This window comes from Mytilus edulis, chromosome 2 (assembly GCF_963676685.1).
Source record: "Mytilus edulis chromosome 2, xbMytEdul2.2, whole genome shotgun sequence".
Classification (NCBI taxonomy): Eukaryota; Metazoa; Mollusca; class Bivalvia; order Mytilida; family Mytilidae; genus Mytilus; species Mytilus edulis.
The window spans coordinates 4,440,447-4,463,787 of NC_092345.1; the positions used below are offsets into that span (position 1 = coordinate 4,440,447).

Below are 23,341 nucleotides of genomic sequence, written 5' to 3' on the forward strand. Positions count from 1 at the left end.
ATGCATATATATTAATAAAAAAAGAAACAAAATAAAAGCACTTAAGCTTCAAAAATATATAAAATTATAATCTTAATAAAATTCCGCAAAATTTCATGAATGATTTGGCGACTTTACGTCATGGCAAAACACAAAGTTATACTGACAAATGAAAACTTTCAAGGGAATGATTCAATTTTGTTACTTGTACGCTTCACATTTGCAAAATTAGTCATTAAAATGAAGTTTTGGAGTTTTAATAGGTAATATTTATTTTTATATTCTGTTGTCAATATAGCGGCCAACTCCTTAGTTACGACCTGTCAATTTTGCATTTGATGGTAATTATAGTAGCCTTTACAAAATCAAAGCGCTGTAAGCGCTGAAGGCAGTTAACCAAAAACCAAGGCAACCGTAATTATGAAAACTGTGGCAATGTTGCCTCAACATTAAACATTCATATATAGTACATTCATGTTTATCTAATGATTTATTTATTAAGGCAAATAATTTATATGTTATCAAGGTTTCAAAAGCAATGCATATACGGTATCAATGTATATTTTTTATGGTGAATCTGCAGTGGTACAAGTTCCCAATGATTACAGTTGTTCTACTTGGTAGATAACCTTGGTTTTATTTGACTGCTAGAAGTTCAATTTGACTTAGTATGAACATGTAATAGTATGAATGGACTGGTTTCCCTGGAAAGAAAACTGAGTTTGTGTTCTATAGTACAAAAGTTATGAGACACGAATCAGACAAATGTTCACTACAACAGGGATCAAAGGTGAGGTCTGACTGACCTGCCCATAGTAAATGTAAATGATTTGTTATTTTGTCCCATACATATGAATATATATAATTTAGGGGTGGGGATCTCAATGGTTTTCAAGTTCTAAAACAGGTAGGGGTAGGCAGAGGATTTAGGGGGGCAGGGGGCCCGGCCCCCCCTTTTTTGGAAAAAATTTGGTTGCTTATATAGGGAATCACTGAAGCGTGACTGGAGCGGGCCCCTCTTAGGTCAGTTAGTGGGCCCCACTTGTAAAAATTTCTGGATCCGCCACTGGGGGTAGGGTGACCCTAGGGACTTCCCCTACATTTCATTTTATTTGTTATATTGTCCCATACATGAATATATATGGTTCAGGGGTGGGGATCTCATTGGTTTCCAAGTTCTCAAACAGAAGGGGTAGGGTGACCCAAGGGACTCCCCTATATTTCATTTAATTAGTTATATTGATCCATACATGAATATATATTTGGTGTGGGGATCTCGACCGTTTCCAAGTTCTCAAACAGGAGGGTTGGGATGACCACAGGGACTTCCACTATATTTCATTTGATTTGTTATATTGTCCCATACATGAGTATATATGGTTTAGGGGTAAGGATCTTGACCATTTCCAAGTTCTCAAACAGGAGGGTGAACAGTCACCTCAGGGACTCCCCCTATTTTTCATCTGATTTGTTATATTGTCCCATACATGAATATTGTACAGAAACCATTTACCAGACTAAGTAATAACCAGACTATTTCCTTTTAATGTGGGCTTGTTAGTTCCATAACAAGTTGTATTTAGAGAATAACTTCTAGAGAGAAACGTTATCTTTTGACATTGAATTCGGTTACCATTTGCCGATTACCAAACTGACGTTCGTAAACTTTCTGGGTATAATATAGTTCCGCTATCCATTTTCTTTAATACATGATATTCTAATAAAGTAGGGTATTTATTTGTTAGACTAAAATACTGTTAAGTTATTTGATATTTGTACGTATTGTTGATATTTAACCCATCTTAAAGTTAATACAAGTTGATTTTTATTTAACGAGTCTGTTATTCTTACAAAAACCTATACAGAACCAACCTTAGATCTACCGGAATACCGCAAAGTACCACGATACCAGAGTACCACGCTACCAAAGAAGGGTCACCAGTTATAACTTTAGTTCATATATACTTATACATTGTTATAAAACACATTCTTATAGCAACACACTAAGGGTTACACATTTATAGTTTAACATCAAAGCCTGACCGCTCGGTTTTCGTTACAATATATATGGTTTAGGGATGGGGATCTCGACCATTTTTAAATTCTAAAACAGGAGGGGTGGGGTGACCCCTAACAACTCTTCCTATATTTCATTTGATTTTTCATATTGTCACAAACATGAATATATATGGTTAAGGGGTGTGGATATCGACCGTTTCCAAGTTCTCAAACAGGAGGGGGTGGGGTAACTCCAGGGACTCCCCCTATATTTCATTTTTTATTTATTATATTGTCCTATACTTGAATATATGCAGGGGCGGACTCAGACGGGGGAGGGTTGCGGGCTTGCACCCCCCTTAAATTTGCAAAGCATGGGTTGTTCTCAGCTTAATAAAGAATATTCCGAGAATTTTACCTCAATTTTTTTTTTAGCCTGGCTCTGCTCAGCGAAAATTTAAGTTTGCACCCCTCCTAACCTAAAATCCTGGATCTGCCCCCTCATATGGTTTAGGGGTGGGGAGCTCGACCGTTTCCAAGTTATCAAACAGGAGGGGGTAGAGTGGCCCAAAGAATGCCATATGATTTACTTACATTAAGGTATATATAATATAGTTGCATTATTAGTGAAAAAAAAAGAATGCAACTTTCAGCTACTTTAATTGACCCTTCAAAATTGAGAAAAAACAAATAACCCCTCGAAATTGCAGTAAACTTTACACTTTAAAAGCATCTCACATGCATTATCATCATTTATCATTTATAAAGAAAATTTAGACTGTGACCATGAACATGTATATTGTTAGATATACTGTTCCCAGCTGTCACGTTGTATTGGATTTTTAAATTAAAATTTGTCAAAAAGTAATTTTGAGTTTCTGAATAAAATATTTTTCTGCTTTTTCTTTCTTTTACATATATCTTTTGGTTTACAATACTAGTGTTTATATTCATTTACCATGCATAGATGTATTTTTTCACCTGCTTGGATTTATTTTGTAAATGATCGCCAAACCCGGAATTACCCTTATCCGCTTCCGGAATCGGATCCGATTTTGTAAAATTTTGTCTTCACGGCCGCCATTGTTATGTGTTTACAATGTTGTTTTTGTCAATCAGATACGATTTTACTCGAATTTATACAATATTTGTCAGCGATTTTCTGTATAAAGCTAGCGGTTGAACAAAATGAACATCATCGTCATGAATAATAATGATAAAAATAAGTTTTTAGCTCGTTTAATTGGAGACTTTGGTGAACATGGTGAAAAGGTTTGCAAAGTAATTTCTTATTTTCTTTCAAATGTAAGGTGACTACGTCGGGCGTAGCTAGAAACCAACTATCCTAGTCGAAATTCCGCTTGCAGAAGTGGAAGGTCTCGGACCACCGCTAATTTGCACACCTGCCTCCAAAAAGCTACGAAAATTTCTTTTTCTAATTTGAAATTGCCGCCAACAGCATGAACAGTTGAAATTATTATATAATAGACTACTGACGTAGTTGTACTACGTATTGATGACAAACAATATTCCTACGACTTTTGTCATTTGGGAAATCTAAACTACTTGTCTTAAGAGATTTTCGGCGATTAAATATTTCATACAATTGTTCTTTGACATCTTAGCTAAAAGCACAAGTCATAATGAACTACACAAGGATTCTTAATAAGCACTACTTCCTATGTGTAACTTTAAAACTTTTGGATAAATCGACGATCATTTAAGGTTTTTCTGGTCATTTTTTTTGTAATCCAGAATAAAAAGTATTAAAAAAGTTTTCAATTAGTTATATATAACATAGTAGCAAGCTAGATAATAACAATGGCAAGTATTTCAGGATTTATTGGGTAGAACACAAATCTAGGGTGCTCGCATAATGCAGCTTAACTGCATAAAAAAATGTTAATCTAAAATTGTGAATTTTTGTTTTAAGCATTATAAGGATTCAACACATTTTTTCTAGAGATTATTGATGTGTTAACTGGGTCTCTAACTCACAAACTTTAGATAAAAGTCGTTTCTGAGTTAATCGCCTGGTTTACACATCAATAACCTCTAGAAAAAATGTGTTTAATCCTTATATTAACTCTCAAAGAAAATTTTACCTTCATTTCAAATCTATGAGATGATCAACCATAATTGTTTGGATGGATTGAAAAGATATCATTTGAAAATATTGGTAGCAATAGGACTAAAAAACAGCAATAAAAGCACTCTTCCTTAGCTTTTGGTGTGTGTTTTTTTGTTGTTGTTGTGCATTAACTCACAGTGATTTTGTGACATGGATGGATACTCCATATCCCTTTGTTTTTCTATTGTTGTGATTTTTATAAATTATTGGTAGATGTGTGGGACTACACAAAACTGTGGTTATATTTACCTGTTGACTTATAGCATCACCACATGCCATTCTAATCTTATCAACAGTAGCTGGGCATGGTAGTTGGTAGTATTCATCTTTCCCAGAATCCTTTCTGGCAGCCATTACTGCTTCCTCTAATGCTTCATGAACAGACACACCTAACAGTAATGGTGGTTCACCACATCCCTAAAATCAATTTATATTACAAATAAGAAAATTGTGCAAACTAAATAACTACCATCTGTGGTTAAATGTTTGTTTATGTGAAATGTATTTCTTTGTTTGACTTTCTACAGTACTCAACAATGGCCAACTTCAGTCATCACAAATATGTTTTTCATAATCAATTTATCAAGTATCTTTTCAGTGCTTTAAATGGAAAAAATAAACTAAAATATTGGACATAACTATTTATCATTAAATGATAATCAAAGAGTAAATTGCTCTGAGGGATACGATTGCCATTGTTTTCATTGATACATGTGTTAGTATTGTTTTCAAAATAATTCACTGCACATGTAAAATACTCGTAAAATGTAATTTACGTAATCTAAATAGTTATTCAACTTTAAAAATAGTATGGAAGAACAATATCAAATATCAGTTTCATAATGGTGACACATATATGAAAACTCCACTTCAGTTCTTATATGACAGAAATAGATTTATCGAAATTCAATTCTTTTGTTTTTTAATACCATTTAAAGCAAGACAATCTTAAGAATCTGAGATGTTCCTTGATGTTTAGAATAAAACGGTTGACGTGAAGGCTCTGAGTCAATGGTATAAGTCTACAGATTGCTTGAAAGCAATCGTATTCTAAAAACTATCAAACATTAACTTTCATATTTAATGGGCCATGACAAATGAAGACATTGTGTTCATTTCTAAAACTTAATTAAAGTGATTATCTTTGATCACTATTTGTAAACAAAAGTGTAATGAACAAATGAAAGGACAAACGTGTGTAGATCTGTATATAGCCATCTTCAGGGCAGGATATTTATTTTGACCCGTAGATCTGTATATAGCCATCTTCAGGGCAGGATATTTATTTTGACAAGTCGTTTGACTTTTTATTCTAACTTCACGATATGATAAATAACATATCTGATAAAGTTTATATATATCACACATACATATAGGTATCTTATAAAAGTATAAAAGATATCATATATAAAGTTTATATCTTGCCAATATTTTTCATATAAGATATCTTATATACTTCATAATATTTCTCATATAATATATAAGATATCTCATATATTAAATAAGATATCTTATATACTTTATAAGATTTCTTATATAGTTTATAAGATAACTCATATAGTTTATATAATAGCATATATATATAGAAAATTATAGGAAATATCTTTAATATAAACTATCTAAGATATCTTTAAAGGTTGTTATTTATCTTGATGAAAGAATAAATAGTAAAACTGCTTGCCATAAACAATCAATACATTTATACTGCAACTAGTTGTGTTTATTTCCTAAATATAGTAACATATCTATATTTTGTATAATGTCAATTTCATCATGGAACACTTTCTCCACAATCAGGGGTTCATTAAGGGATGAAAATAAGTTTGACACTTGTGTTACCAGGCACTTAATAAGCTATTAATGTATTAATTTAAGTTGCAGTATAAAAACAAAATTCGGTCAATGTCATAAAAATATAAACTTTTTGTACTTGGTCCAAAACTGGGGAAGGGCTTGGTAGAACCTCACCCTTTCCCAGTTTCTCAGCCTCATACAAAAAAGTTTATATTGTCCCGACATTGACCTTATATTGTATATTTCTAAAACCATTCCCTAAGTTTACATATCGACTCTTTTCATATGTAAAAAGGCCTTTTTTCAATGATGAATAAAAACAGATTTAGAGAAGAGCTCCTATTATCAAAGTCAGCTACACATATGTTTTTTGCATCCTTCACAATATTTCTTGAACTTGAACATACCTTTGCAGAATAAAGTGACTTTTTAAATCTATTGTCTTTCAACAATGTAACGTTAAGTTTTCTGGGTATGTTCCTCACTCCAGGGATTTTGTAGTCCAGAGGCCCTGAATTCTTGACTTGACCATTTGGTTTCAGGTAAACAGCTTCACTAGTCATTAATCCATATCCCTTTAATATTAAATATCTATAACATTATATGATAGTATCCCAAAAATATTTTTGATCAAACTTTATTCTATGATGTTGAATTCAAATTATTTACATTCATATTTAGCAATTTTAGTTTTTTTCATGTTACTGTCTAAGTTTTACTTATATGATGATATTGCCAATACTTCCAGTTAAATATCATATGTAATTTAGGTTTCAGACATATGTTTTTGTACATCATAATAATTTTTACTATGCATGCTTTTCCAAAGGAAATTGTGACATCACAATGCATTCTTAATAGCACCAAAACCCATGAGAGTCAGAGAACAGGATAACTTATTGAAGACTTGATGAATAGCTTTATGATTTATCTTATCAAAATAAGAGTTCAAATTTTACTAAATAAACCTTACATCTGTGTTCCATGTTTATACAATTTTCCCAATCTCTATTGAATTATGATAAGTTGTACCTGAATAAATCCTCCCTCTATCTGTCCAATATCTACAGCTGGGTTCAAACTTTGACCAAGATCCATAACAATATCTGTCTTAATTAGCTGAAATATAAACATGACTATCACAATTTGAAAATGGAAAAGAGTCAAAATTTTCTCAAAATTATCTTTCTAGATTTCAATGCACTATTGGTTGTCCCATTGTCTGTATAACTCTTCTCAGCTCTTAATAAAATTACATATCTCTGCTTTGTGACAGCAAATATGTTGACACAATCTTAATATCTTTGACCCAGACATATCAGTTATATCCTAATGTATGAACCGACTTTGATAAGTTTGGTTCTAATTATCAAGTCATCTTCTGGTTAGCTGGTGAAACAAAGAAAACACTAGTTTCTATCATGCAAAATATGAAAAACAACCCTATAAATCAATTATCAGGTTGTCTGCATATTGATATTGTAAGATACATGTATCAGCTGCTTTACACAATATGAATCCTTTTTAAACTTGTTTGCTGCGCTCACTCAACAAATACCTTCATATTGTGACTCACAGCTGAAATCTTACAATATTAATATGCAAACTCCTCTGATTCACAACAAATTTCCATAATCATAATCATTTAATAACACCATACCTGATGTTCTCCTGTTAGACAATCAATCTCCACTTCTGAACAAGCAGCATTATGTGTAAAGTACCATGTGAAGTCCCCAGTTCTCTTCATAACGTCAAAGTTTGTCGTCATTCCTGGTACCCTTATACAGATGGAAACAGTAGAAAGTAATGAACTATATAGTCGTTTGTTGCTGTGTTACATATTTGTTGAGGCCATAAGGTGACGTATACTTGTTAATTTCTGTGTCATTTGGTCCCTTGTGAAAAGTTGTCTCATTGGCAATCATACCACATCTTCCTATTTATATATACTCAACTTATACCTTTATCCCAGTGAGACAAAGAACTTAAGAAAATATTTCGGTCCAACTAAAAAGCGCCCGGGAGCGCCCGGGAAAGGAAAAAGCGCCCGGGGAAAAGAAAAAGCGCCCGGAGAAGGAAAATTAGCGCCCGGAGAAGAAAAGTGGCGCCCGGGAGAAGAAAATAAAAATATTTTATAACAATTTTTTTTTCCGTAAAAAATAACTTATCATTGCTTGTTTTGTCCTTAATATAAATGGGGATATGTACGATGCTACATCTTAAGTGTTGTTGCACTTTTACATTTTAGATTTCAAAATTGTATATAAGTAAGTAAATAAATATAAATAAGAGTATATAGAAGAATCATGAAAGACATTGTCCTCGATCAAAATGTATATTTTGTTATTTAAAAATAATCGGTGCCTGAGGTCTAATATTTTCGCAACTGCATGGTGAACACTTTTTTTATACAGATGCTGAGATAGATTTATTATATCATTTTATAAAACTAAAACTGCTTCAACATGTTCAATGGCTATGCTTATCAGGGTTTTAATGCTTAGACTTAAATTTAAACCAAACAGCTGTTTTTACCCCCTTGTTTTAACTACGGTACATGTATAGTACTGCTTTTTTTCATGTGCTGATTTATTATGTGTACCTCTTTTAATTTTTGATTAAATTAATATTTATCTGTGAAATTTGGGTTGTCTTATACATTTTTCATTTTGATATCGTTTTTGAAAAACATGTCTTTTGATGTCTTACATTTTATAAATCTTCCGCATAAACTGTGATCCATTGTTATCAATCTTTCGAAAAGTATTCATATATATATTATTGTTAAAATTGAAATATTCATACTTGTTTTTGTGCTTTATTACAAATGTCTATTATCTGAATTTGCAAATTAATTGTCTAAAATAAAAAAAAAATCAATTTTCATATCTTAACAAATTTGTCTCATGCCAATAAAATATCTATATATTTTCCCTGGGCGCTTTTTCTGTTCCCCGGGCGCTATATTTTCTTCTCCGGGCGCTTTTTCTTTTCCCTGGGCGCTTTTTCTTCACCCAGGCGCTCCCGGGCGCATTTTAGTAGGACCCAAATATTTATTCCCAAAACAAATGTCATAACATCACATAAAGGCAAAAAAATAAAAAAAATAAAGACGATATGTATTACATAAAGATTAATACATGGCCTTTTCCATATCAGCCTGGGTATCATCCCGAGACCCCCATATCAGCCCGAGACCCCCATATCAGCCCGAGACGGAGTTGAGGTGCTGATATGGGTCGAGGGATGATACCCAGGCTGATATGGTACAGGCCATGTATTAATCAATTTATCATATACTTCCGACAATAGTTTTATGTAAGGCAAATAAACTAATGCAATAACTAAAACAGTCCAACACTTCATAAAGAAAATTAAAATTATGAATTAAATATACTATAGTTGTCCAACAGCATCATTAACTCCTTATATATGTATGGTAACATATCCTAAGGAGGCATTTTGAAACATTGAAAATTTGGAAGAGTTTTACGATCATTACTACTCCATGTTTGTTGTACTATAAAATGATTCATAATTGTCAATGGCATTTGTTAGCAAGTATTAAACTATCCCCACAAAAGTTCCCGTAAATTTTGACGTCGTCATAAAAAACATCTGACGTCACAATGGAAAAGTAAACAACCGATACCGGAAACACTGGAAGTAACTTGCACGAGAGGCACTGATATGGGTTTTTTGCACGAGAGGCACTTGATATGGGTTATCAGCCCGGGTGGGAATATATGGCTTGTGCACTTCCGCCCATTACACATATGCAAAAGCTATCATATTAATGCTTAGTATATGATAAAACTTAATAAAAGGCAATGGTAAAATAAAACTGCCAATAGAGGTGAAGTTTTTGTTGTTGTTAAGTCATTGCGCATATAAAGAAAAGAAAAATTGTCAGTCAATTTATTCTGGGAAAAAAAATAACATAGGTGTGGGTTATTAAACTTACTTGTAATGGCCCATAACTGATAAACTGACTCTACTCGCTAAGGCTGCTCCAACCTACAGTTATAATATATCATTCTGATCATCTCTATTATACTTTCCTGAGTAGAAATAATTGTTATAAGGGTCTGTATGGTGCTTACAGAACAGACAATAGTGGTCAAAATAAATATTGAATAAAGAAAAATTAGTAAAATGTATAAAGAATAGATAATGTTGGTGGAGGCAAAAGTATAAAGATTAACTATGGAAAATAAAAGAATAAGACAATACAGTACTATTATAATTAGATAAATTAACAATAGACACTTAAGACTGACCAATCTACCATGAAAATTAAATCAAGGTAGTATGAAACCTGCCAGAAACACCTTAACCATACAATCATTCAAGTCAATAAATTAAATTAAGTTAATGCATTCCTCAGATCGTAAACTTTAATTATTTTAAACAATCAAATTTTTTTTTTATTCTTCTAATTCTTTGGGTATACACTTAATACCCCTTTAACTAGTGATGGGGCATACAAAACAAGAACCTTCAATTTGCAAAATGGCCAAACCTTTAATCTGAATTCATGGAGAATTTGTGGCATTAATAATCATTAAAACCCCAACATATCTTTTCCTACATGTTTATTTGACAGTTCACATCTATTAAACATTTCAATTAAATATATGAAGGTGGTAAACATGGTAAATATAAACAAACAATTGGAATTAATAAACTGCTCACCCAGTCTTTAAAAGTACCACCAGGAATGGCTTCTCTAAAAGGTTTCAGCCGTTCCATTAAAGTTTCACATGCTACCTACAACATGACAAAATGTTTTAGTCAGATATAATAATATTAGAACCCTGCTCGTCTGAATCATAGTTGACTTGGATTGTTAGTTGACCCAGCAAAGGTCAAAGTTCTCTTTGGAAACTCCTACTCCCTCCATCAATAAAAACTGGTCCCCATGATGTGGTCATAGTGCTGCCAGTGGTGTCAAACACCAACTAACAATCAATCAATCAATAAAAAAAACTATAATATATGATAACTTAGGCCTTCAGTAGAACTTGGTTTTTAAATTATTTTAACTGTTATAACTGCTTAAAGCTTCTCTTGATCTATATATTGAACTTTGCACCAAAATGACAAATATAAGTAAAATAAAGGGCAACGACTACTATAATGGTTCAACTGACCATTTCAACAATGTTGACTTATTTGCAAATCTCTTCTTGTTGATTGTTTTTTTTTGCACTCTAAAGTGTCATAAATCTAATTTAGTTGAAGAAAAATTATGCTGTTGATGATTTTAGAATAACATGATAAAACTCCTACCTTTGTAGCTCCACCATTTATATCTGCTACAAAACTGCCACCAGATTCAAAAGTATTAGCCACAGTTGAGGAGGATGTTTCCCCAATCAGTATATCTGTGATGGGTATCTCCAGGACAGTAGCAGCAATCTGTTGGACCTTGGTATTGACACCTTGTCCCATCTCTATCCCTCCATGGGTAAGTAAAACAGTTCCATCTAGATATGCATGCAACAAGGCATATCCCTATATAAACAAAAAAAATATTTTAAAACTTTTAATTTCTTCAATACCATATATCTATTCTGTGTTTTTTCTAATTATTTATAATATTTATGAAGTGCCAGATTTCAGCAAGTTAAATAAATTCTTCATGCCAATTCAATTCTTATTTCATTTCACACTTTTGATTAAATAAACAGCAGGGCCAACTCAAGAACAACAAATCAGGAAGATAGTAACATACTAAAAAGGAGTTTTAACCTTTCTTGTTTATGAAATGTTATATATAGTTATCAAAGGTACCAGGATTATAATTTAGTAGCCAGACCAGACCAGACCAGACCAGACCCTGCCTGTTTCGTCTACATAAGACTCATCAGTGAGCTCATATATTTATATTTATATTTGTTACAGTTGAGCTCACTGATGAGTCTTATGTAGACGAAACAGGCAGGGTCTGGTCTGGTCTGGCTACTAAATTATAATCCTGGTACCTTTGATAACTATATATAACATTTCAAGTACAAAGTTATAAGTTTCTGACATTGTTATAAGTTTCATGACATTGTTATAAGTTACATGACATTGTTATAAGTTTCTGACATTGTTATAAGTTTCTGACATTGTTATAAGTTTTATGACATTGTTATAAGTTTTATGACATTGTTATAAATTTCATGACATTGTTATAAATTTCATGACATTGTTAAAAGTTTCACACATTATGCAAGACACAAAAGAAAGGTTGCTTATGAAAATGTGCCATAACTCTAGAAGGAATGTTAGAAAAATTATTAAAATAAAGATGGATTTTATATTTGCTCACTTCAACATTGTGCAAGAAAGGCATACAACAATGCATATTCCTATATAAATAAAATAAATATTTTAATAAAGCATTCCATTTTTAAACTCAAATTTCTAAAGACCTAAGTCCAATTGCATTAAAAAAACAATTCTCCAAAATCATTGGGAAATCATGTTTAATTTGCTACAACTGACTCTTTTATGCTAATTCATCCACAAATAATCCTTTGAACTGATTTGCCTAGCTATTAAGTAAAAGAAACTCCACTCTAACAAAACATAGTGCTTTTGATATTACTGATCATTACTGCAGTGTACTAATACAAGCAAATAAATTTACAAGCAGGAAACAAAGAGTGTCTACTATTTCTACTTTATAAAGTTTAAACCTCTAGGATAACGATAAAATACATTACCTGTAACATCATATTAACAGGATAACCTAAATTGAAAACAGTGGGTGTCATAGCAATACCACGCTTTTTCCATCTGTTCTCCCTTAAAAACATAAATAACATAATCACTTACCTAATATATTTTTAAAAACAATTAGTGATGATAAAAGAAGTGGATAGGAGGATAAATTACTGAAGCCAAGATTGATACACAATTTACTGTTTTCTTATTAATCTTGAATCAACAAGATTAAAAAGACTTTCACAAATAATTAAAAAGTTTTATTTACATTTTCTTACTTTTCTTAAAGGCATATGAAGTACAGATGAAATATTGACCAACCTGTTAAATTTTTCTATTTCTTTGACCCTGGTGTCGTAGTCTGCTTGTTCTTTACACCTATTCCAGCACTGATGTAAAAATATCCCTTCTAACTTCATATTGGCTAAAATAGTATCACCTTCATTTACAAAGTTAATCTCCTTCACCTATACAAAAAGTTAGAAAATAGTTACCACAATATGTGAATATACTCATCATAGATACCAGGATTGAGGACCACAATATGTAAATATACTCATCATAGATACCAGGATTGAGGACCACAATATGTGAATATACTCATCATAGATACCAGGATTGAGAAATAGTTTGTGTGATAGGAAAACAAAAACAGTAAGATAACAATACAACAATAATACCTTCTGTTCGGACAAATACATCTTTGAAATTCCGATTAAAATACAGATCATGTGAACATGTTTAGAACGATCTGAAAACTTTAGTTTCACTTTCTATTTTCTATTCTAATAACTTTTATATCAACAAATTAAATGGCTACCTCAAGATGTGAATCATTATGAAAAAACTAGTGAATCACAAAAGGTCATTTATACCAAAAGTAGAATGAAGCGTTTTCAGACCCTTGTAAGCATAGTTGTCTTATCTGATATCAATGATTTACCCATTGTGTCCAAGTCTGATCTGAAGATTTACCCATAGTGTCACATCATGTATCATACAATTTGTGACTTATAAAAGTCTTGACTTGCATGGAGACCTATAAACGCATGACAGATGATGCTTTATATTCTGTGTACAAACCTGTCTCTATTTGATGTTCACAAATTGACATACAATGTAAGTGATTAGGAACATATCTATTAAATTTTTGTTTGTATTCCAATTTTATATATATTACCTTATCCACTGACAGTCCAAGCTTGTGACTGATGGCTCTCATTATAGTCTCCATGTAAAATAATTTCTGTGGGTGTCCAAAACCTCTAAATGCAGTATTTGATGGGGAGTTTGTCCGACACAGTACACCATTCATCCTAGCAACAGGTATTTTGTAGGGAGAATTGTATGGTAAGGCACACGTCAAAACCTAAAATAATACAATAATAATAATATAAACAATTTGCCTTTTCAGAATCAGAAAGACTATGGGCAGTTCCATTGATCGTACTCCAAAATGAAAGTAACATTCTTCATTGGTTCAATTTCCATTGTTTAGAACAATTTTAAACCAATCACAATGTTTTGGCATACACTTTTGAAAACATTACCCTGCATGCATTAAATTCTCAGATGGCCAATTATGTATCTACTCAAAAGAGATTTGATTTTAAATTTTCACATGCTAGCCATAGGGACCATGTTAACTATGAAAATTTAATATAGAAATTGGAGAAATACAGTAAACTTTGGGAGAGTTTGGTATTCCAAAATATCGTTCAGTCATACTTATGTGTAACCTAATATTCAGATAGGACAATGGTGAGGTTGCTGCAAACAAACCTGCCACTTACATGACTTCTTAATAATCAATTTATATTATTACCAAGAAAGTTCAACTGCTTGACTGAAGCTTTTCAATAATTAATCATTTGACTGTCATCTCTTGAGGACAGATCAGCAGGCAGTCAAACTGTCATCCTATGTAAAAACAATCCTTATAAAACAATTGACCTTTGGTATGAAGAACCTATAGCCTAATAATTTAATTTTGGATGTAACACGTCTTCTGATTGGCTGACATCGTTTTGTTTATCAGCTCATAGACATAATTTTGTCATGTGACTGTGACGTCATCAACGTTTTTTCATGATTTACTCTGGTTTAAAATGGAATTAAGAATTAAATTATAAGAAATGACTGTAATATTTTTTTCTGCCTATTCGAAATAACATAAAAAATGTGGTGCACACTTTAAAATAACCTGCTAAGAAGTGTGCGCCACATTTTTTATGTTATTTCTTCATAGACAGAAAAAATATTACAGTCATTCCTTAAATGTTTTTGTATACATTTTATATATATAACATTTTACTACTTACAAAAAAGCTCAGGCCAAGATTCCACCCTGCATTTAAATAAACTTTCAGTTCTAATCCAAGTAACTTGCCCTCTTTTGTAACAGCAGCCTGAAACATAAAGCACATCTTTGCATAATAAAATACTTTTTATAATTCTTACGCTATTTCACTATTTTCCCCTTTCCGAAACATTGTAAAAAAAATCTCCTCATTGGTGAAGTATCTGTTCTCTGCAAACAATAAATAAGTGGAAATCTAATAATTATGTCCTATTTTCTTGGTTTCTTCTTAATTTCCTATTTTGCTACCATGCCTGATGACATAAAATTTAAAAAACACAACTTTCTGCAAATCTCTGAAAAGGTAAAAAAATAATGGAGAAACAGAATCCACTGGCAAGCCTTACTCTTTAAATATCTTAATTTAACTGTAACAAGTGGAGAAATATTGTAACACACTTGTTGCTGCTGTGTTATCTATATTTGTAACATGACATATTGCATAATGGACATTTTATCATTCAATAAAACCTTTGTCATTAAAACATTTCCCTTTATATTTCTATAGAAATCTATAAATATCATGAATGTAGCATTTCAAATTTAATCACTTTATAGAAAACTTCTGAGAATAATCCTACAATTTTGCCACCATAAATATCCTAATAAAATGTAGCAGCAATCTTGAGAAACGTATCACAATAAACGTATTTACACTTATTGAATTTAGCTGAACTTTGTCTACGAATGACCTTAGATATGCTCTGATTAACCTTCTGACATCAAGCAACAATCACTTTTTAATTGTGAAGTCAACTTTTAAATCGTGATTTCAAAGTTTACAGGAACTTGTGTGATCATACATAATGGGGGACAAATTTGCATACAATTTAAAATACATCTATTATCCAATTTTAACTTCAGCCCTTCAGCAGTTCATGAATAAATGCTTACAAATGCACACAATGGATCTACATTGATGTCAAATGATCACATGAGTGCAGAGAGTTTCAAACTTCAAGTCACCCTTTAAAAGTACTTACTTTAAACCATGTCTTTATAGGGTGTCTTTTTCCTGTTGATCTCATATCAAGGGCTCTGTCAAACACAACTCTTACTGGTCGCTTTGTTCTACAAGGATTAGAATAACATGCTAAGAAATTGGACTGATTTCTAACACTAACTATATGAACACTAAAATCACATAAGGATCAGTGGTCAGTTTCACTAAAAAACTTACAACAAAGATTACAATCAATCTTAGTCAAAAGTTTTTTTGTGAAATCAACCACTATTTCATACTCATTAAGCTACCTTCACAATATATTTTAAATGAAAGTCATACATATTTTCCATAATCTGATACAAAGATGGAAAAAAATCTTAGTTTAAGGAATACTATAACAGTTCAAGTATAAAAATTATCAAGGTTAAATCAAGAACATCAAAAAGCACTGAACATCCCTTAAATTCCATATAATTAACATAAATAAACAGATATAAAAATTGTATAACAAAGTATTGTTGCAAGAAACATTGCCTAAGACTATCACTATGTATTCATTTACTTTCATTAGAAACAATTTTCAAAGATTGAGGAAAACTTGTATTTTTATGGATATTAGATTTCATGGTTTTGCCAACATCAGTATACAAAAAGTGAGCCTATGGAAAACTTGTACTTTGCCTCTATCAATTCCACTAAAATCAGCATCCCTATAATAATATGAATCCACAGTACTCTATTTTATTTAATAATCTCTAAACCAAAACTTACTTCAATGCGGCCACAGCTGCTACACCTGATGGCATCAAGGCCTCAAAAGCTTTCCCTCCAAAGGCTCCTCCTTCAAACATACAATCATATCATTTAAACAAGTACAAATAAAAGTATGTTATGTGATTTGTTCTTATAGTATTTGTTTATGAATTAAGTACTAAAGCTTAAGTCTTGCACTTCAACCAATTGCAAAGGTTTCAACTCCAACTAGCTAAATTATAAACTTGGCTGTTATATCTAGGCCCTTTTTGTTCTTGTTTGTTCAGAAATGTTTTTTGTGATTGTCTTAACAATATTTTTGGTATCCAGCATATCTAGCAGAGAATATTTATGACTAAAAGCATTTCACATGTGTTATGAAAACCGTATACATCCACCTAGGCCATACAGTCATCTAGACCATACAGCAATCTACACCATGCAGCAATCATGACCATACAGCCATCTAGAACTTAAATTGACCTACACAATACAATCATCTAGACCATATAGCAACCCACACAACACAACCACCTAAACATACAGCCATGGAGACCATATAATACAGTTGTCTAGGCCATGTAGCCATTTAGACCATACAGCCATCCAGACCTTACTCTACCTAGATGATACAGTAATCTAGACCATACAACCACCTGAACATACAGCCAAGTTGAGTCAACTGGATCATGCAGTCGACTAGGTCATATAGCCATACATTCTAGACTACACAACCATCTAGACCATTCAGACATCTATACTATACATATACCTAGGTTGGACACTCACCTAGAACAAAAGTCCACCTTAATCTTTCAGCCATCTAGAACATAAATCCACCTTGACCTTTCAGCCACCTAGAACATAAATCCAACTTGACCTCTTAGCCATCTATCACATAAATCCACCTTGACCTTTCATCCATTTAGAACACAAATCCAACTTGACCTTTCAACCATCTAGAATATAATCCACCTTGAACTTTCATTAGCCATCTAGAACATAAATCCACCTTGACCTTTCATTAGCCATCTAGAACATAAATCCAACTTGACCTTTCAAATCAGGCATCTGGCACAAACACCCACCTTTACCATACATCTGCCTAGACCTCACATCCATATAGACTTACCAAACATGAAAACCTAAAGCCACCTAGTCCATACGCCCTTCTTGTCAATACTGCCACCAGTTAGATACAAGGAGATGTGGTATTAGTGCCAATGAGCCATATCTCCATCCAAGTCATAATTTGTAAAAGTAAAACATTACAGGTCAAAGTACTGCCTTCAACCTAGAGCCTTGGCTCACACCAAAGTTGACCAAACAGCAAGCTAGAAAGGGCACCAAAAATTACTAGTGTAAAACCATTCAAACAAGAAAACAAAATGTCTAATCTATATATAATCAATAATGCCACACTCACACTATTATTTTTTATGTATAGTGAACTGTGAAATTGAGGTCAAAACTCTAATTTGACATTAAAATAAGAAAGATCATATCATAAAGAACATTTGTACTGAGTTAAAGTTGATTGGACTTCAACTTCATCAAAAACTACCTCGACCAAAAGCTTTAACCTGACCTGACCAAAAACTATATCTTGAGCGGGGCTAACATACAAACCAATGAACAAACGGAAAAACAAATGAACTGACACACAGACTGAAAAACATAATGCCCTTAGGTAGGGTATATAAAGCTCTCAAAGTCACCTACACCAAACAATAACCAAGACCTTATAACAACATTGTCTATACAGCCACAATAACCTTAACTTACAGCCACAAAAACCTTAACTTACAGCCACAATAACCTTAACTTACAGCCACAAAAACCTTAACTTACAGCCACCTTATAGTCCAGCGGCTACAAGCATATTTCAGACAAATTGTGCACATCCTGCTACAAGCATGAAATTTTGAATAGACCTTCCTAAACTATTAAACTCTTTAATTTCAGATAGGGAGGCACTTGAAAAAATGGTACCAACCTTTGTTATGTACTACTTTTGGATATATGATATAGACAAGATGTCTTCAAAAACCCTATTTCCAGTAAAATCTAACATGGTGAACATATTATTAGAATAAGCTTATTTTTAGGGAGGGTAATTTAAATGTGTTTTAAAGAATGGCTACTATCATTACATTGTGCAGGAACCTTTCTTTTGTTTTTTTCATGGATACAATGTATAAGACATATCTCTTTAAAAACCTTACTTTTGGTAATAACCAAAATGTAAAGAAAATGTTTGTTTTTTTGGGGTTTTTTGCTTGTCATTAAACTTTTGTCTTCTAGTTATCCTCAAAACCACTAATTTCATTCTGTTGTAAATTTTCAAATAACACTTACGGTAAAAAAAAAACCAATATGGCTTAATTTTCAAAAATAAGTCCTCAATCCATATCTTTGAATTAGAATTTTAGACAGATTGATTAAAACAAAATAAAATTACTAAAACATTTTTCAAATTACTGCTATTTGGCTAAAAAAGCATGTTTATTCACAGCCACCACCACATGCAAACATAGCAGTGCAAGTGAGACCGGATTTTCCACATTAACAACAACCGCCACATCCTCTGTATCTTTATCTGTATCTGTATCTGTATGAATACGTTGTCGATACCAATTCTGGCTTAAATATAACGGTTTGAGAGAGAGCGCCACCGATTTATTGACTAGGCGTAAGAGCAGATTTGACACTCTCTACGCTTGATGCGCACACTACAGTGTCGTCTAGCTGATTCGACACAATCACTGTCTTTACAAAGAATGAGTTTGAGTATTGTGGCGTTTTGCTTAGTGGAATGTCAAAACACTTCTGAGTGATTCTTTATTTGCTTTTCCACAATATTTGTTGCGAGGTATTCTTCGAACTTCTTGGCAGTTATGTTTCTCTTAGGACATGCTTTTTTGAGAAATTCGTCTGGTTCAATAGCGGGATTCAGCCCCTAAACCACTTTGTACATAAATATCAACTTCTAGTTTGTTCGTCTTGCAATTGTCTGGAGGTATGGTAGTTCCAGTTGGGCAAGCATATTGAAGACACACCCGTCCTCTCTTGACTTGTAATCTATGGTGATAAATCTTGCCGATTGACGTTGTATCCTTTCTAGCTTATTTATGTTTGTTACTGTGTAGGGGTCCCGTACTATGGCTCCATATTCCATCGTTGATCTGACAAGCGAGATGTAAACTGGTTTTTTTTAAATCTTGTGGGCAGTATTTCAATTTTCTTCTTTAGAAGCCTAGTGCTGAATTTGCTTTCTTTGCCACGTTTAATATGTGGGTGGTCCATTTGAGGTCTTCCGAAATTTGTAGGCCTAGGTACTGGCTATGCTTGATTTGTTGTAGTATGTTTCCATTGAAACTGTAGATTGTATGTCTTTTGATTCTGATGATTAGGATGTAGCATTTTTTGGCATTGAACCGCATTCCTCAGTACATCCTCAATCTACAAGCTTATGACAAAATGATGAGGCCTTAGAAAGAGTTATTTAAAAGTGATCCTCTTTTTCCTCGCCATCCATTAGCGCCTGAACTGGGTAGCGTAAGAACCAATTCCAATCTGGTCCTCCTAAACACCTGCCTTAGAATATTGCACGTTTTACATGCTGGAAAAGACTAGACCAAGTTGAGGGAATACCCTCAATTAGTCTTCCCTTTTGCGCAAAAAGCTATTTTCTTGATTTGTTAACCATGTTAACCCCATCTGATAAGTTTGTGTGATCTTACAGTTAAACCTCGGTGATTTAGGCTCATCTCACATTCTTTATGTTAAAGTCACATCTTCAAATGCCATCAATGTCTCCCACGCAGTATTTTTTTCCTTCTCAAGCAATCAGAGAACCATATCACAACCGGTAAAGACATGGATCACAATAAGTGTGTGTAATCACTCATTGGCAGGTGCATTTGAAAGGTCATTGATATATATTTATCCAAAGTTTTTTGCCCTCCCAAACACAATCCATAGGTTGTCTACCCATGTCACGGAATAGCGAAACAGTAATGACAGCATCATCAGTAACGACTATTCGAATCAAGACTTGTGCAAGTTCGTTTCATTGCATCAGACACATGCACCATGATTCTATTGTCAGCCTCTTAATGTAAACATGGTGATAAACTTGAAATACATCACGAGGTAGATAAGATAGAATATCATGAGCATTTGTTATAAGAAGCAAGACCTACATTTAGGGGAAAGGGAATACACAGACGAATCCAGAGTCAAAACAAAATCCTCAAAATTGGCAAAGTTTTCTGAGAGATGACTACAATAAGATAGAACTTTTAAGATTCCATTCACAGCAGCTTGCTTAATAGATTTTGAGGAAAAGGTAGTTGTAGCAACAATTGCTCAGGGTGTTCTGTGTTATCCACCACATGATGATGTTTCAAGCTTAGAACCATGTTCACATGAAGAGGCTGATACTTGAATCAAGATGCAGGTGTCTGATGCAGTAAAACACAGACTTTACTGAGTCATGACTCAAACAGTCTATACTGATGTTGCTGTCATTGCTGTTTCGCTATTCAGTGACATAGGGACAACTTTGGCTTTCATTTGGAAGATCAGCCAACATTACCAGATATGGATTTGACATTGTCATTGATAGAAAGATACGCGGTTTTGTTGTAAGATCGAACAAACTTATCAGGTGGGGTAAACGAAGCAAGAAAACATGTGTTTTTGGAAGAGGAAATACTTATTGAGGCTATTCCCACGACTTGGTCTAGTCTTTTTCAGTAAGTAAAACGTGCAATATACCATGGTAGATGCAAATGAGTAACAAGCTTGGTATTGGTTCCTATGCCTACTAGTCCAGACGCTTATGAAGGGCGAAGGGGAAAATATGATCTATGGGAACCCTTTTGGACAACTCTTTGTGAGGCCTCTTCATCTTATCAGGAGCTTGCACATTATAGATGTAAGAAACAATATCACGATCTTTGTAAATTTGGAAAATAAGCTCTCTGATTGTGAATAAACATGTATTTGCGGCCATAATTTAGTCATTCTAAAGATGTTTAAGAACTTTACTGATTTTTTTTGTTTTAATCAGTCTATCCAAAACTCTACATCGAAGATATGGATTGAGGACTCATCTTTGTAATTTATGCCATATTGGGTTTTTAATACCGGAAGAGTTAACTTTGTATTAAAACATATAAAGCTGAATAGAATTAGTGGTTTTGAGGATGATTTAAAGCAAAAAAGCAAAAAGTCTAATGACCAGCTAAAAAAGAAGCAGAGAAGATTTTTCTAAAAGATTACTAAGATTTTCGAAAAATTGTTGAAAATTGACTATAAAGGACAATAACTCCTTAGGGGATCAATTGACCATTTCGGTCATGTTGACTTATTTGTAAATCTTACTTTGCTGAACATTATTGCTGTTTACAGTTTATTTCTATCTATAATAATTTTCAAGATAATAACCAAAAACAGTAAAATTTCCTTAAAATTACCAATTCAGGGGCAGGAACCCAACAACGGGTTGTCCGATTTATCTGAAAATTTTAGGGCAGATAGATCTTGACCTGATAAAGAATTTAACCCCATGTCAGATTTGCTCTAAACGCTTTGGTTTTTGAGTTATAAGCCAAAAACTTCATTTTACCCCCTATATTCTATTTTTAGCCATGGCAGCCATCTTGATTGGATGGCCGGGTCATCGGACACATTTTTTAAACTAGATACCCCAAAGATGATTGTGGATAAGTTTGTATAAATTTGGCCCAGTAGTTTCAGAGGAGAAGATTTTTCTAAAAGATTATAAAGATTTAGGAAAAATGGTTAAAAATTGACTATAAAGGGCAATAACTCCTACAGGGGTCAACTGACCATTTCGGTCCTGTTGACTTATTTGTAAATCTTACTTTGCTGAACATAATGGCTGTTTACAGTTTATCTCTATCTATAATAATATACAAGATAATAACCAAAAACAGCAAAATTTCCTTAAAATTACCAATTCAGGGGCAGCAACCCAACAACAGGTTGTAATATTCATCTGAAATTTCAGGGCAGATAGATCTTGACCTGATAAACAATTTTACCATTTGTCAGATTTGCTCTAAATGCTTTGGTTTTTAAATTATAAGCCAAAAACTGCATTTGACCCCTATGTTCTATTTTGAGCCGTGGCGGCCATCTTGGTTGGTTGGCCGGGTCACCGGACACATTTTTTAAACTAGATACCCCAAAGATAATTGTGGCCAAGTTTGGATAAATTTGGCCCAGTAGTTTCAGAGGAGAAGATTTTTGTAAAAGATTACTAAGATTTTCGAAAAATGGTTAAAAATTGACTATAAAGGGCAATAACTCCTATATGGGTCAACTGACCATTTCGGTCATGTTGACTTATTTGTAAATCTTACTTTGCTGAACATTATTGCTGTTTACAGTTTATTTCCATCTATAATAATTTTCAAGATAATAACCAAAAACAAAAATAACCTTCGGGCCAGGTGAGCTAAAAAGTTGAATATTAATATGAAAAATTATCAATATTTCTATGTACACCACATTGGATATCACTGGAAGTAAGGGTTTTAAACACATATGTCTGATACATTGTATCCATGAGAAACACCATAGAAAGGTTCCTGCACAATATAATGGTAGTACCAATACTTTAAAATAC

General features: G+C 33.0%; 1 protein-coding gene across 1 annotated transcript in view; it reads right to left on the reverse strand.

Moving 5' to 3' along the window:
- The window catches only part of LOC139511269 (xanthine dehydrogenase/oxidase-like), a 60,535-nt gene that overhangs the window by 2,886 nt on the left and 34,308 nt on the right, over window positions 1-23,341 (reverse strand). Inside the window, exons 20-32 of the mRNA XM_071297879.1 lie at window positions 16,699-16,768; window positions 15,965-16,052; window positions 14,944-15,030; window positions 13,803-13,991; window positions 12,944-13,089; window positions 12,622-12,703; window positions 11,198-11,422; window positions 10,601-10,675; window positions 9,870-9,922; window positions 7,563-7,683; window positions 6,935-7,021; window positions 6,310-6,477; window positions 4,358-4,525 (exon numbers count right to left, since the gene is read on the reverse strand). Coding sequence (XP_071153980.1) covers window positions 4,358-4,525; window positions 6,310-6,477; window positions 6,935-7,021; window positions 7,563-7,683; window positions 9,870-9,922; window positions 10,601-10,675; window positions 11,198-11,422; window positions 12,622-12,703; window positions 12,944-13,089; window positions 13,803-13,991; window positions 14,944-15,030; window positions 15,965-16,052; window positions 16,699-16,768 — 1,559 coding nt within the window. The remainder of the gene's footprint in view (window positions 1-4,357; window positions 4,526-6,309; window positions 6,478-6,934; window positions 7,022-7,562; window positions 7,684-9,869; window positions 9,923-10,600; window positions 10,676-11,197; window positions 11,423-12,621; window positions 12,704-12,943; window positions 13,090-13,802; window positions 13,992-14,943; window positions 15,031-15,964; window positions 16,053-16,698; window positions 16,769-23,341) is intronic.